The 14435-nt window shown below is 45.3% G+C and overlaps 1 protein-coding gene across 4 annotated transcripts in view; it reads left to right on the top strand.

Annotated features, from left to right (window-relative positions):
• LRP4 (LDL receptor related protein 4) overlaps nucleotides 1-14254 on the top strand; it is an 81869-nt gene extending 67615 nt beyond the window's left edge. For 3 of the 4 annotated variants that reach the window (XM_065064736.1, XM_065064735.1, XM_065064737.1), the window contains 19 exons: nucleotides 66-267; nucleotides 595-784; nucleotides 1036-1167; nucleotides 1823-1963; nucleotides 3129-3215; nucleotides 3421-3592; nucleotides 3676-3838; nucleotides 4077-4302; nucleotides 5656-5959; nucleotides 6287-6505; nucleotides 6805-6939; nucleotides 7144-7252; nucleotides 7580-7724; nucleotides 8238-8351; nucleotides 8657-8780; nucleotides 9834-9901; nucleotides 10516-10603; nucleotides 11125-11266; nucleotides 12988-14254. In XM_065064736.1, coding sequence (XP_064920808.1) covers nucleotides 66-267; nucleotides 595-784; nucleotides 1036-1167; nucleotides 1823-1963; nucleotides 3129-3215; nucleotides 3421-3592; nucleotides 3676-3838; nucleotides 4077-4302; nucleotides 5656-5959; nucleotides 6287-6505; nucleotides 6805-6939; nucleotides 7144-7252; nucleotides 7580-7724; nucleotides 8238-8351; nucleotides 8657-8780; nucleotides 9834-9901; nucleotides 10516-10603; nucleotides 11125-11266; nucleotides 12988-13323 — 3097 coding nt within the window. In that variant the 3' untranslated portion in view covers nucleotides 13324-14254. Of the gene's footprint in view, nucleotides 1-65; nucleotides 268-594; nucleotides 785-1035; nucleotides 1168-1822; nucleotides 1964-3128; nucleotides 3216-3420; nucleotides 3593-3675; nucleotides 3839-4076; nucleotides 4303-5655; nucleotides 5960-6286; nucleotides 6506-6804; nucleotides 6940-7143; nucleotides 7253-7579; nucleotides 7725-8237; nucleotides 8352-8656; nucleotides 8781-9833; nucleotides 9902-10515; nucleotides 10604-11124; nucleotides 11267-11829; nucleotides 11899-12987 lie in introns of all 4 variants that reach the window. The other variant, XM_065064738.1, reaches the window with a different exon arrangement.
• Nucleotides 14255-14435: the final 181 nt, after the last annotated feature.

The following is a 14435-nucleotide window of genomic DNA, read 5'->3' as shown; positions in this document are numbered from 1 at the left end:
TACAGCCTGGCCATAGTGGCAGTGAAGGAGAGTAGGCATTCACTTGTGTCTGGGCTTGTGTTCAGGTTCATGTACTGGACCGACTGGGGAGCCAGCCCAAAAATTGAGCGTGCTGGTATGGATGCCTCAAACCGCTTGGTGATCATTTCCTCCAACCTGACATGGCCAAACGGCTTGGCCATTGACTATGAGTCACAGCGCTTGTACTGGGCAGATGCAGGCATGAAGACCATCGAGTATGCCAGCCTGGATGGAAGCAACAGGAAGGTAAGGAAGCCGTCTTTGAGGGGGGAGTCTGGGAGCCTGAGGTGTAAATCCTAGAGCACAGAGTGCTGATGGCCTCTGCCTCTCTTTCCAGTTGAAAGTGAAATGTCCAAATCAAGATATGCTGAGCTGCATTCACTGGGAGAGAAGAGCTCCCTTTCCATTGCAAACTGTGTGTGAGGGAACCTCCTTTTGAGGGCTGAGGTTGCCATATCACTCTTCTTTTGCTGTGACTGTACAGTATGGTGTTGAGAGGGGGCAAGGGAAGCCTCTTCCCCTTAGTGACTTCTTAGTAATGTTTTTTCGGGGGGCTGGGGGTAATCTGACCAGGTGCTGATTGGGAGCAATCTGCCTCACCCCTTTGGACTTACTCTTTATGGCGAGAGAATCTACTGGACAGACTGGCAGGCCAAAAGCATCCAGAGCGCAGATAGAAGGACTGGGCAGGCTCGGGAAACGCTGCAGGACAATCTGGAGAATCTTATGGATATTCATGTTTTCCACCGGCACAGGCCACCAGGTACAGAGCTCGCCCCAAGCCATGCTGAGCTGAGAGCTTGCTCAGGTTTTGGTATGTGGCACAGCTCTCCTGCAAGGAGCTGACCATCTGTCAGCCCTCCATGCGTTAAGTCTCTGGGTGGAATATGAGAGCATGAGAATAACTCTCAGCTTGGTATTTAAGGGCATTCTAGAATGCGTTTCTGTAGCTGATGCATCCCTTTTTTGTGCCTGTGCTACTGGCTAATGGATTTCTCATCCTCTTTCCTATAGTACATACAGTGTGTGAAGTTAACAATGGAGGCTGCAGTCACCTGTGCCTTTTGGCACCTCTTCCAAAAGGTTACAGCTGTACCTGTCCTACTGGGATCAACCTGCAATCTGATGGCAAAACCTGCTCCCCTGGTGAGTCCTCTCTGTTAGGATTCGCATTGCAGTTTTGTATCACAGCAACATTTTGTTCCTGTCTTGTTAGAGAACAAAATTCACTTTTATCTGCTTTACCCCTTGAAAAAAAATTTCACGCCTCTACCTTCAGTTTGAATAGAAATTACTATGAAGAAGCTTACTGATAACTGGACTGATGCAGAAGAAATTTTTCTTGAAATTATATTGGTCAACTAAACGAGATGTCACATTTTTCCCCATACTTTTGCCCTAATCTTGAGGTGGATTAGTTTTTAACGACAAGGTGCTATATTGTTTAATAGGCCTGTACAGACTTCTCCCATGGACCCTTTGTGTGGATTGTGGAAGGCACTCAGCTTCAGGACGTGATACATCCACTTTTTCTCCTTAGCAGGAAAAAACTGACTCCTAGTTCCCATTTCCCACACATATTAGCAGAAGTAACTCTTCTATGAGTGCACTCCTTTTCAACTTGGATGTAAAAAAGCTTTCAATAACATTCAGTAAAGCTTTTATACCCAGACTCCCCGTAAGATCTGTCTGAGACTTCCCCACTGAAGTGAATGTAACCTCCAGAATGTTCAATAAATTATACCTGCTTCTGACTGAACTTGTTTCTCCCTAATATCTTTCCATTTTCAACCCTCTGCAGGAATGACGAGCTTTCTGATCTTTGCCAGAAGGACTGACATCCGAATGGTCTCTCTGGATATTCCCTACTTTGCAGATGTTGTTGTCTCCGTAAATGTCACCATGAAGAACACCATTGCAATTGGAGTGGATCCTCGTGAAGGTCTGAACTTTTTACTGTATCCAGCTGTCTGTTTGAAAAGCAACAAGTGACTTCATATGAAAATGTCTGAGTAAAGATCCGGATCTTACTAGAGGTTGTGAATTTGGGTAGTGGTGGTTTGGTGTTTGTGGGTTTTTGGTTTTTTGGTATGTGTGTGATTTTTTTTTGTTGTTGATTGGTTAGTTGGTTTTAGAATGTGCTGCAAATATTCCTTTCCAGTCAGGAGAAACTTGCCTGCTATATTGATAGAGGTTCCCATGCATTTCTGATTTAAGAAAGCTTTCCTCCTGGTGCCGAAGCCTTTTACAGCAGTAGAACTGACACTCTGGCTGTTTGTGTATACTAAACATCTGGTGCTCTGTTGGCTGTAAACTCACTGTTGTACAGTAAGGTAGATTATCTGATTGCTGTCCTCTGGCATGTTTTGAGAAATCAAATATGGGACTCTATAACTACTAGCTGGTAATATGTTATGTGTTCTTTGTCCTTGAGTAAAGGTCAGAGTGGCAGTGCTCCTGCATATTTTGGGGAGGACTGGAACGAGATAATTTGTACTGATTTATAACTCTAGCTTAATAGTCATGTGCTGCTCTTAGTCCTGTGCAGTCAGATCTGTTTTGAATGGAGTAGCTGGTAGTCAGAGACCTGGATCTGTTTTTTAAGGATTTCACTGTTTGGTTCAGAAAATTGTAGAATAGTCTGGTTGAAAGGGACTTTCAAAGGTCATCTAGTCCAACCCCCCTGTAACGAGCAGGGACATCTTCTAATAGACCAGGTTGCTCAGAGCCCTGTCCAGCTTGGCCTTGAGTGTTTTCATCTACCACCTCTCTGGGCAACCTGTGCCAGTGTTTCAACACCCTCACTGTAAAAAATTTCTTCCTCATGTCTAGCCTGAATCTCCCCTCTTTTACTTTAAAACCATTACTCCTTGTCATATCACAACAGTCCCTACTGAAAAAGTCTGTCCCCATCTTTCTTACAGGCCCCTTTTAAGTACTGAAAAGCTGCAATAGGGTCTCCCCGGAGCCTTCTCTTCTCCAGGCTGAACAACCCCAACTCTCTCAGCCTTTCCTCACAGGAGAGATGTTCTATCTCTCCGATCATTTTCATGGCCCTTTCAGGCTTTGGTTTGGGCTCTTAAGTTTCTCTTTCTTCTACCACCCAGGAAAGGTTTACTGGTCAGACAGCACACTGCGGAAAATTAGCCGGGCTGCCCTTGATGGCTCACAATTTGAGGACATCATCACTACAGGTAAGAGAGATCTTGGCTTGTGAGCCTCTCACCTTCATGCAGCATGAGAAGAGAGATTCTCTGATACCCTGGGAGAATAAGTTTTTGGCAGAAGGGCAAGCGAAGCCTAGAGTAACTGCCTGTTGAGGTGTAAAGGGGAATACGGGAAGTTCCTGACTAAGCTGGGAGGATGAGCAGTGACCAATACACCTTTCTGTTTTCTCAGGTCTGTTGACTACAGATGGGCTGGCTGTGGATGCTATTGGCAGAAAGTTATATTGGACAGATACAGGAACAAACCGGATTGAAGTGGGCAACCTTGATGGCTCCATGAGGAAAGTCTTGGTCTGGCAGAACCTGGACAGCCCTCGGGCAATAGCTTTGTACCACGAGATGGGGTTAGTGTTGTCAAGAGGCTATCTAGGAGTTAGAACAGGACTTCTGACCTCTGTTTCCATAATATTTTCTGGTATTTCCTCAGGTATATGTACTGGACAGACTGGGGTGAGAATGCGAAGCTGGAGCGCGCTGGGATGGATGGCTCTGGACGTGTGGTGTTGATCAGCAACAACCTGGGCTGGCCTAATGGACTGGCAGTGGATAAGGCTGGGTCCCAGCTGCTCTGGGCTGATGCACACACTGAGGTCTGATTCTGTCCTTCAGCATTGTTTGTCATTGGGTCTTTGGTAGCCTGAGGCTGTTTTGAAGCTCTTGAGCTCAAAAGAGCAAGGGGAACATAAGCTTCTATTAGAATGTGGGCTATGGGGAGAGTGGACTTGAATAATGTCACTTGCTTAGACTCTGTTTCCCACTTGATATAGTAATTGCTAGCGAGAGAATCAGTGTTTTGAGTATGGGGCTGATGTTTACTTCTTTCTTTAGCGGATTGAGGCTGCAGATCTCAATGGTGCTAACCGCCACACCCTGCTATCTCCAGTGCAACATCCTTATGGCCTCACTTTGCTGGACTCCTACATCTACTGGACTGACTGGCAAACTCGCAGCATTCACAGGGCTGACAAGGACACTGGTGCCAATGTCGTCTTGGTGAGGACAAACCTACCTGGCCTCATGGACATTCAGGCTGTTGATAGGACACGGCCCCTGGGTGAGTTGCTAGGCTGCTCGCAAATCAGGGGATGTCTGTGGTGATGAGGGGCCCTTCAGACCTGTCATTGAAAAGAGTCCTTTGGTGTAGCGCATGAGTGATAGAGGAACTTCTCAAAAATCATGGTTTCTTTTCTTCTTCCCTCTTGTTTAGCTGTTTTTGCACTTCTCCCTATTTACCCAGCTCCGTAGGTCTGGTGTTTGTCTGTTACTGCATTTTGGTCCCCTTCATTCCATTTCCTTTAGTGGATTGCACTGACAACCTCATTCTCATACACAACAGAGCCACTTTCTTAGGAGGACTGAATGAGTCATGCCCAATTAGGCTCCACCAGAGTCTACTGGCATTGGCACAATTCCTCTTAAGCTAGTTGCTGGAACCGTATTTCAAGTTCTAGTTACTTTTTTTCACCAATCATTGCAGGCCTTGTCTTCCTGTCTGCCACTTCCTCTACAAAATCTCTGCTTCTTTAGTTGTTTTTAATATATCATGCTCTTCAACAATTCTGTGCCAGAGTCAGATTCCTTACATTATTCTTTGTGGATGCTATACTACCCCATCTTGCCTCCTTGCTCTTCAGCGGGAGTTTGTTGTGCTGTGCTGTATTTTGGTGGAATTTCCCCAGTACGTACTTCTGCAGAAAACTCTGTGCTGCTTCTCCTGTGGCTACTAACAGCATAACATCAGTGTTGACAGTACAACTTCACAATATAACTTAAAGCTAACCAAAACTGTAGCTGTCTGGGGTTGCGTTTTTTGGGATTTTTTTTTTGTTGTTGTGTTTTTGTGTAGGTTGGTTGTGGTTTTTTTTTTTTTACAATTATTAAAAAAAAAATTATGACCCTAATATGTCAGGCACTTTCAGCAGGCTCCTCTGATGCTTTTGTTTACTTGCCACTGTGTGCAGCTAAGTTGAAACAGAAGCTTCTTTGTAAGCCTGGCCTCTGGTGCATTGTCACGCTGCTTCCCCACAGGGTTGGATCTTTCTGTCAGCATTACCATTTTCAACAATAATAAAGCTAAACTGCAGTTGTGTGTATCTATCAGCATTTGGCTGTTCCTTTTTCTATGGGAAAATTACGATCAGCAAGGAATGCAGGTCAAGATTTTGCTCTTAACGATCCCTCTTCTTCTGTGCCTTGCTGTTCTCCATGTCCAACCATGCACCCACTACAAATCTTGGATGGCAGGGAGGCAGTCTCTGTATGAAAGGCTGTAGATTCCCAGCAGGGCTGGGATGGTGAGGATGAACTCAGCTGCTAGCAAGTTGTGCATGTGTGTAGCCTTTAAAATAAAGCTTTGTTCTGTTGAGACCACACTGATCCTTCATTGATGGTTTCCCTATTTCTAAAGGCTTCAATAAATGTGGATTTCGTAATGGTGGCTGCTCCCACCTTTGCTTGCCTCACCCCACTGGCTTCTCCTGTGCTTGCCCCACTGGCATCCAGCTGAAGAGAGACGAGCAGACATGTGACTCTTCTCCAGAAACCTACCTACTTTTCTCTAGCCGTGCTTCCATCCGTCGTATCTCATTGGACACCAGTGACCACACAGATGTGCACATACCTGTCCCTGAGCTGAACAACGTCATTTCTCTGGACTATGATAGTGTGGATGGCAAGATCTACTACACAGATGTATTTCTTGATGTCATCAGGTGGGTGGCAGTCATCTGCTTGGCCAGTGCCCAGGTAATCCAGCTACTTGTGCTGGTTGTGCCATGGTGAGCTGGGGAGTGTGCCACTAAGTTGGGGAGACTGAGATGCTGACAATACACTGCTACTTACACCTTGTCTTTGGTACACAGTGTCATGTGTGTTGCTGAACTAAATGCTGACGGTGTGTTTAGCCTGCTGGAGAGTGTAGAGAAAAAGGTGTTAGGGAGGTAGCATTATGGTGGTTGACGGGGATCACATATGGAGGTGTGAAGGCTTTCTGGAAGCTATGTGTCCCTCACTGCTGTTTGTCATTGATTTCCATCCAGGCGGTCTGATCTGAATGGCAGCAACATGGAAACTGTCATTGGTCAGGGTCTGAAGACCACAGATGGCCTGGCAGTAGACTGGGTTGCCAGGAACCTCTACTGGACAGACACAGGACGCAATACCATAGAAGTAGCTAGACTGGATGGAAGCTGCAGGAAAGTGCTGATCAACAACAGCCTGGATGAGCCCCGAGCTATTGCTGTCTTTCCCAAGAAGGGGTAAGTACGGGGTATTGGTGGGGCTGGGAGAAGGGTTGTGCAGAGGCAGATAGGAAGAGGAGGTTTGTGGGAGGAAGAAGAGATGTGCCGTGTGAGTCTGCAGATACAAGCAAGGGGCTGACTCTGAATGACAAACGTAATCAGGCAGACAGTGAATTTGAAGGCTGGGCAGATAGTTGGGAGAAGCAAGCTGCAGACCACATGATCTTTTTTGAACTTGAAGAATCTGGCAGTTAAATTCATAACTAAAGCTAAACAAAACGTCCTTTTCTTCTTACACTTGCCTTTTATCTCTTCAGATACCTCTTCTGGACAGATTGGGGTCACATTGCTAAAATTGAACGGGCAAACTTGGATGGCTCTGAACGTAAAATCCTGATTAACACTGACCTAGGATGGCCAAATGGATTGACTTTGGATTATGACACCAGGAGGTCAGTGAAAGATTTTCTTATACTTGCCTAGGGTTAAGGGATGTAATTATTTTTTATGCCTTCTTAGCTTGGTTTATTGGAGTAGGGTTGTGGGATTTGTTGTTTTTTTTTTTTTTTTTTTTCTCTCTGATCCATCTTGGCTAGCAAATTATTGGAAAGAGGGATTGTATAGATGGAAGCTCACATCTTTCCCTGTTCCTCCAGAATTTACTGGGTGGATGCACATCTTGATCGCATAGAGAGTTGTGATCTCAATGGGAAGCTGCGGCAAGTGTTGGTCAGCCAGGTGTCACATCCCTTTGCTCTGACGCAGGTAAGAAGATTTTCCTGCTGCCATCATTCTCCCTGACATGCTGATGAGTTGGACAGTGCAGCCTGGGGACAGGGAAATCTTATAGTCTGGGGAAACAAAGGTGGCTGAGGGGATAGTACTTAACTCTTCTGTGGAGCTAGTGAAGAAGGTTTGTCGGAACTCCCGTGGGGTGTAGACAGTAATCTGCTTTATGACAAGAGGGGAGGGGGTTGAAAAGACCTTTGTTTGGGGCCTTCTGCCACTGGGGATGTGTTTTATGGGTATCCTGCGTCTACATGGCTAAACATGCTAATGGCTGTGCTTTTTCTTTGCTGGGTCCTTGAGCAGCAGGATAGATGGATATACTGGACTGACTGGCAAACCAAATCTATCCAGAGAGTGGACAAATACTCTGGGCGGAACAAAGAGACAGTCCTGGCCAACGTTGAGGGACTGATGGATATCATTGTGGTTTCACCTCAGAGACAGACAGGTAAACAGGAGGACTTTAGTTCAGGCAAATGCTAATTGGAGACAAAAAGCACTCTGGAACCACTGTGCTACTGTAGGTGTCAAGTAAGATTGGCACCCTTTCTTGTACACAGATTGTTAATGTACCTTCCCTTGGCACATTCCTTGTCTGCCTGTGATGATTCAGTTAAGTAGATCTTAATGGTGTTCTGTTACAGCTTCGAGTAGCAAACATCACTCCCTGTGGTGTTAATTTGACACTGTGTTAAATCAGAAGAATGTGAGCTTTTTTTTTTTTTAATTCTGTTGAGCTGTGTTGACTAGCCTCCTGTCTAATGATTTCCAGTGCCTTCCTTTCAAGATTGCTCTAATCTTACCAGTGTCTGGCTATTGTCATCACTTTCTTAGCAGTTAGATGAAGGGCATGTGCTGGAGTTCTAGGAAGTGTCTCTGGCTGAGCTGGAAGAAAAGTTGTTGCTCTGAGCTCCGACCTGGTTATCTACAACATCTCTATCAACTTGCTTGTTCCTTCCAGGTACTAATGCTTGTGGAGTGAACAATGGAGGCTGCACTCACCTCTGCTTTGCCAGGGCTTCTGACTTTGTCTGCGCATGTCCGGATGAACCAGATGGGCGGCCCTGTTCTACTAGTGAGTTTACTGAGTGTCACTAGGGTAGTAGCTTCCATAAGTGAGCCACTGCCACTGGTTATGCAATGGCTGGGACAACCAGAGCATCTGAAGCTCTTCAGTGTATAAAAACTTATGCAAAGTCATATACTGGAAGTAAGGCAGTTGTGAGCAACAGAGCCTTCCTCTGTCTTATTTGCTGACAGACTGGGTTTGAGATGGGAAAGCTGCTCATATAGGCCATTTTGGAAACTCTCTATAGCTTATCAGACTTGTTATCTGTCCCACAAATTTGGGGTCCTACTTGTTTTTCTCTGTTGCTCTAGTTCCTGGTGTGGTGCCCCCTCGTCCTGAACCCACCAGTGCAAGTGAGAGAAGTCAGACACCACCTGGCAGAGTAGGAACCTCAACAACCAAACCTCTCACATCCCTGGAAGCAGTGCAAGGAAAGTAAGTGCTCATGTTCTCTTGGAATTGGGATGTGAAAGTCCCAGCTTGTGCAAGGTGCAACATGTAGGCTCCATCTGGTTGTCATCATCCAAGTGTGCCTCTTCCTAGCCAAAAGAGGCAATTCCAGCTCCAGAATTCATGTACATAATGGGGAAAACCATTTTGACAAAGAATGCAGAACACTGCATCTCTCACCAGCTCAGCAGACATCTTTCTGTCCTATTGAAAAGTGTGTATAGGCTGACTGTGCTGAAGTGTTAAAACCCTCCTGAGACCGTATCATTAATTTGATTGATTTCTGAAGTCCTAATTTTGAGAACTTATTTCTGAGAGGAGGAGAGGAGAGTGTGTTGCTTTAATTCACTGAGACATCTCAGACATGACCCAGACATCTGCAGAAGTGGCTCTGCCCTGGCTACAAGTAGAGAGCTTGTTTGGTGTAGAACAGAACCTTTGCAGCTCAAACATTTAAGTTACAGTGCAAGTAGTTAAGAGACTTTTTTGTGCTAATTCCCTGCAGCCTGCTATTTCTGCTACCCAGCAAAAACAACAATGAAAACAAACAAAACACAACAACAACAAAACCAAACCAACCAAACAACAACAAAACCCCATATGTTCTTAAATATATGGCTGGGTTATTTATAAGGCAAAACTTTCACTTTGTTGAATATGATGTGTTGGAGGGGAAGATGTTTGCTCATTCTAGGATATTCTGATTTCCTTCTTCAGCACTGATGCTGAAATTTGTGTTCTGATAGCTAGATATATGTATGCACCTCTGTACCCGAGAGGTGAATCTAGAATGCATCAGATATAAAGATGTTGCAGACCTATACTTTATATATATTATACACACTCACACTCCCCTATATATATGTATATGATCTGCACTTCTCTGGATACAGGAGGATATTGAAGAAGATAAGGCAAGGCTTCTGTTGTTGAACTGGAAATGGAAGGGATATCAGTGCTAGCCTGTCCCATCCTGTCTTTTTGATACCTTTGACACTGTTGATACTACTTTGAGTAACTAACTGTCCTGTCATTCAGCTGCTCGGACAAAGATGCTAGGCGAGGCTTGTGTACCCATGCCAATGAGGCAGTGTTAGCAACCATGGGTGAGTTCCTTTTCTTTAACTCTTCTCCTCCAGGGTTGTTGCTCCAGATATGTCCAGGGCATTTCCAGTCTATAGTGTATGAAACTCAAACTTCTGAATCTCAGACTGGAATTACTCAAATGCTGTCTGAGCAGAGCAGAGTGTCTAAGGATGAACATTAGTCATACATGTTCATTTAGCCTATATGGGGACTTCTCCAAATGACACTTTGGTCTGAAGAATAGTTCTGTTTTCTTTCATTCCATACCTCATTTATTGGGCTCTTTCCATTAATGATACTCTTCTTCACCATCCCCTTTGTCTTTAGGATGGTTGACTAGGGTAATTGCTACCCATTGCGGGAAGAACCTGTCAGCAAGGGGGTCTAATTCATCTAACCCCATTGCTAAGATCCTAATGCTCCTCAGTTTTCTGGGGCCTGGGTGGGACAAAGGGTTACATATGTCATATTTTTGGTTTCATATGAAGTCAAACAAAACCCTCTGCTAAACCTTGGTGTGCTGACATTTTATTTTACATGCTTCTGTATGGTGTATTAGGTGTTACAGTGAGGTCAGTATTACCCAGTGGAAGTTAAGGAGAGTGCATAAATTACCCTTGCTCTTCACTTTCAGGAGAAGGACTGCATGTCAGCTACATTATTGGAGGTCTTCTCAGCATCTTGTTTATTTTGCTGCTTATTGCTGCTTTAGTTGTATATAGGTAAGTGATCCTTTTCGCCCTCTCCTGGCCAATAGTAAAATCTAGGGTTGTAAGAGAAGAAAGTTTCTGAAAGCACTTCATCTTTCTTTGTTGTCATTTACAATTCCTTTGTTCTCAATTAGAAGCAGTGTTTGATGATTTTATTTGCAAGGTTTGAGTCTTGTGCCTTTGAAGTGCAACTATTATTTCAAGCCTTATTGGCTGAATTTCCTGCAGAGAGCTTATGAGTTGTGGATGGGGATGTGAGACAATTCATATCTCAGTGTATGTGTGAGCTCACGTGCTTTCTGCCAGAAAGCTTCACCAGTTACTGCCAGTATAGCTTCTGTGCTGACATGGCAGTACCTTGCTGTACTGGTAGATGGTGAATGCACTGGTAGCCGAAGAGCCAGGTGAAGTCAGCATTCTCCTTCTCTGAGGAACAGTGAAGATTGTTGGAGATTTCCACTTGCTGAGCGCTCACGAAATTTCTATCCTGGTAGCAGGGATCTACGTCTTTTCTGACAGCTGTTTCCCTCTAGGCATAATAAGTCCAAGTTCACAGACCCTGGCTTGGGGAACCTGACCTACAGTAATCCCTCATATCGAACGTCTACCCAGGAGGTGAAGATTGAAGCAATTCCCAAACCAACCATGTACAACCAGTTGTGCTATAAGAAAGAGGTAAGAGCTGCTACTAAGGGCATGGGAGCCCAGCTCAAGCTGCTGTTGAGTGTTAGAGGCCTTAGTATGTGAAAATGTTGCAACTTGTCAGCATTTACCTCTAGGACGGGAGGACAGCTTCAGTGAATTGCTCAGACTCTTACGGAAATCAACCAGCAGCACTTCTTCCTCAGTGAGCTGTAGCGAATTAGATCTGTCTTTAGCTCTTGGCTTCTCCCTCACTCACACTGTGTCTTGTATTTTATTTGTACTGGGTGCTGGGCCTTGAAGTACAGGAGTCAAAGGGAGTTGTCTTCCCTGGACACAGTCCCAGTTAGTGACTGTTGCACCAAGACGGCATTGGACAGTCACTGGGGAACCAGGCAGCCGGAAGGGGTGCCGTAACAGCGATGTGGCTTCTGGCTGGGCACTGCCTGGAAGGGGTGGGACAGGGAGAGAACCAGAGCCCTTATTAAATGGAGCATTTTAAAGGCCCTGCAGAGGTCTGCCCTGTGTGCCACAGGATGGAGAGGGTTTAATATGGTATCTTGCAGCACTTAGTTTCTCCTCTGTTTTCTCCTCAGAAGCTTTCTTATCACTCAGATAGCTTCTCATCTTCCCTCTTCTGATTTCCGTCCACATCCTCACGTCAGGTATCACTACTCTATGTATGTGTTTGATCCTGCCTCCCTCACTCAAGCTCTGTTGCGTGGCTCAAGCACTGTCCCATACTAATTGTTCCTGGTTTTTTTCCGCTGCTTTTATGTCCTTAAACCAGCTCTGCTGTCTGTCAAGAAAGTATAGGTAGTTCTCCATGGCAGATGCTTTGGCTACTCATACTCTGTATGTGAGATTTGAAAAAGATAATCTGTTAGATCACTTAGTTCATCTAGCAGGGATCACAGCAAGACTTACGCAGAGAAGAGCTTTCCCAGGCTTTGTCTTCCAAAGGTACTGTCTAATAGATTTCCCAAACTTCCCTGCCATTTTAGCCTCATCTACTAAGGATAAGCCAGGATTATTTATCTGAGAATCTAAATACTTTCCACTTTCCCTTAATTCTGCTGCTCTTAGGTATACCCAGATGTGTATTTCCCCACCCACTCCACTTTCTCATCAGGGATAGATCACATGTTCTAATGTTGTCAGTGATCCAAGTTAGACAGAATTCACTGCTTTAATGTCAGTGTGGTCCCTTTAGCCTCTGATCATTCCCACTGTTTCCCTATAATCTCCTTCCCCTGTGGCACTGGGAGACTTGGACTCAACAGTGGTATTCCAGCTGTGATTTCCTGAGAGATCGATCTAGAATGACTCAGATGTAAAGATACTGCAGACCTAGAATTGATTCCCTGCCTCCTTTTACCATGAAGTCTGCTGGCTGTTCCTGCTTCCCCCCTCCCTTTTTTTTCCCCTTCCTTCTTAGACTCAGTGTCATTCTTATTCCCTACTGTCAGGGAATACATATAGTTGAAGTAAAAGAGCCTCATTCCCTTTCCATGATTTGAAGGCTCTTAGAGTTTGTAATGATAGTTCTTGCAGGGAAGATTTATCTTGGGTAGTAAAGAATTGAAGGGAAACTTAGAATGGGTTCTGCCATTGTGACAGTCAAAGCCAGTGGCCATTTCCATGGAGGTCCAGCCTTTTGTCTGCTTCACTGTCTACATTTCAGCTCTGCTTTGCTCTTTGCCATATTTTTCCATAGATGTATTAGGTGTTTCATTCATCTGTCTGCTTCCTAGGCTGGTCCTGACCACAGCTACACCAAGGAGAAGATCAAGATTGTGGAGGGGATATGCCTTTTATCCAGTGATGATTCCGAGTGGGATGACCTTAAGCAGATTCGGAGCTCCCGAGGAGGGATCCTCCGGGACCACGTCTGCATGAAGACAGACACGGTTTCTATCCAGGCTAGTTCTGGTTCACTGGACGACACCGAAACTGAGCAGCTGCTACAGGAAGAACAGTCTGAATGCAGCAGTGTTAACACAGCAGCAGCCACTCCTGAACGGCGTGGCTCACTCCCAGACACAGGCTGGAAACACCAACGCAAGCCCTCCACGGAGAGCAAGGTCTAAAGTACGTGTGACTTTGGAAGTGCTCGTACCCTCCCTCGCCTCTGCTCTGCACGAAAGACAAGACTCTGCCTGCTAGGCAAGGAAGGGCACAGAGACCAGCCTCTCTTGCGAGGGGCTCAGAGACTGTGTTTGCCTTTTAGCAAGGAGCCTGGGCAGCTGTGCTGTTGTGGTTGGAGAGGGAAGATGGGTGGGTTGGAACCCTTTTGGCTCATTTTCACTGTCTGTGGTTTATTTATATGTTCCTTTTTCCTGGAAGCTGCCACATTAACTTTTGCAGTGACTCCTCTGGCCTGAATCTGGTTCAGATTCTGTGTTCTCTGGCAACCGCCAAGTCCTGTGCCATCCAGGTCATAATCGATGCCCATGAAGAGAGCAGAGCTGCCTCATCACTATCTCCTGGTCACAGAAGTTCCCCTAGTCATGCCAGCACTAGCAGCACTCTTTGAGGCTTTGTGTTGAGTGATATCTGGCTTGAGAGAGGTCTTGGAATAGATGGGGTATACTTTGGGGCTCAAGGGGACCCTGGTACAGCATCAGGTCACCTTTTAAAGGCACAAAGTGAGTAACCACAGTTGCCGTGACTCGTTTCATGAGAGCATCACTGCTTGCTTTCCCATCTGCTAGTAAAAACTGTAAGGAATGCTCAGATTGGAGCGCTGTGTCTATTGCTGGCAGTAGACACTGCTCCTGTTCTCCCCTTTCCTGTTAAAACATGTTTCTGCTCTGGAAAAACAAGAGTCAGCAAATGGCCCTTTCAGAGCTGCTCCCTGTGGGTACTGGAGTCCGAGTGCTGTACATGAGGAAAGAGGAGATTGGTATAGCTCTTAGCTCTACAGAGATAATGGGAGGAAATGGATCTCATCAAGACCCAAATTCTACACTTGTCGTTGCATAACTGACATAAAACAAAATAAAAAAGAAAATTTTCTAAGTTGCCATCAGTCCGAATTCTGCAAGGCCCCAATTCTCTTGGCCTTTAGGACCTTTGATTACCGTAATGAGGGAAAATTCAGAATTCCTAGGTCAAGTATTTCCCAGGAGAGTGCTCAGTGCTGACAGTTAGGAACTTCTTCATTATCAGGCTGAGCCCATTTGACCTAGGATAGGAGACA

Source organism: Columba livia, chromosome 5 (assembly GCF_036013475.1).
Source record: "Columba livia isolate bColLiv1 breed racing homer chromosome 5, bColLiv1.pat.W.v2, whole genome shotgun sequence".
Classification (NCBI taxonomy): Eukaryota; Metazoa; Chordata; class Aves; order Columbiformes; family Columbidae; genus Columba; species Columba livia.
The sequence above is the reverse complement of the archived record's forward strand: the minus strand, read 5'-3'. Positions and strand labels throughout refer to the sequence as shown.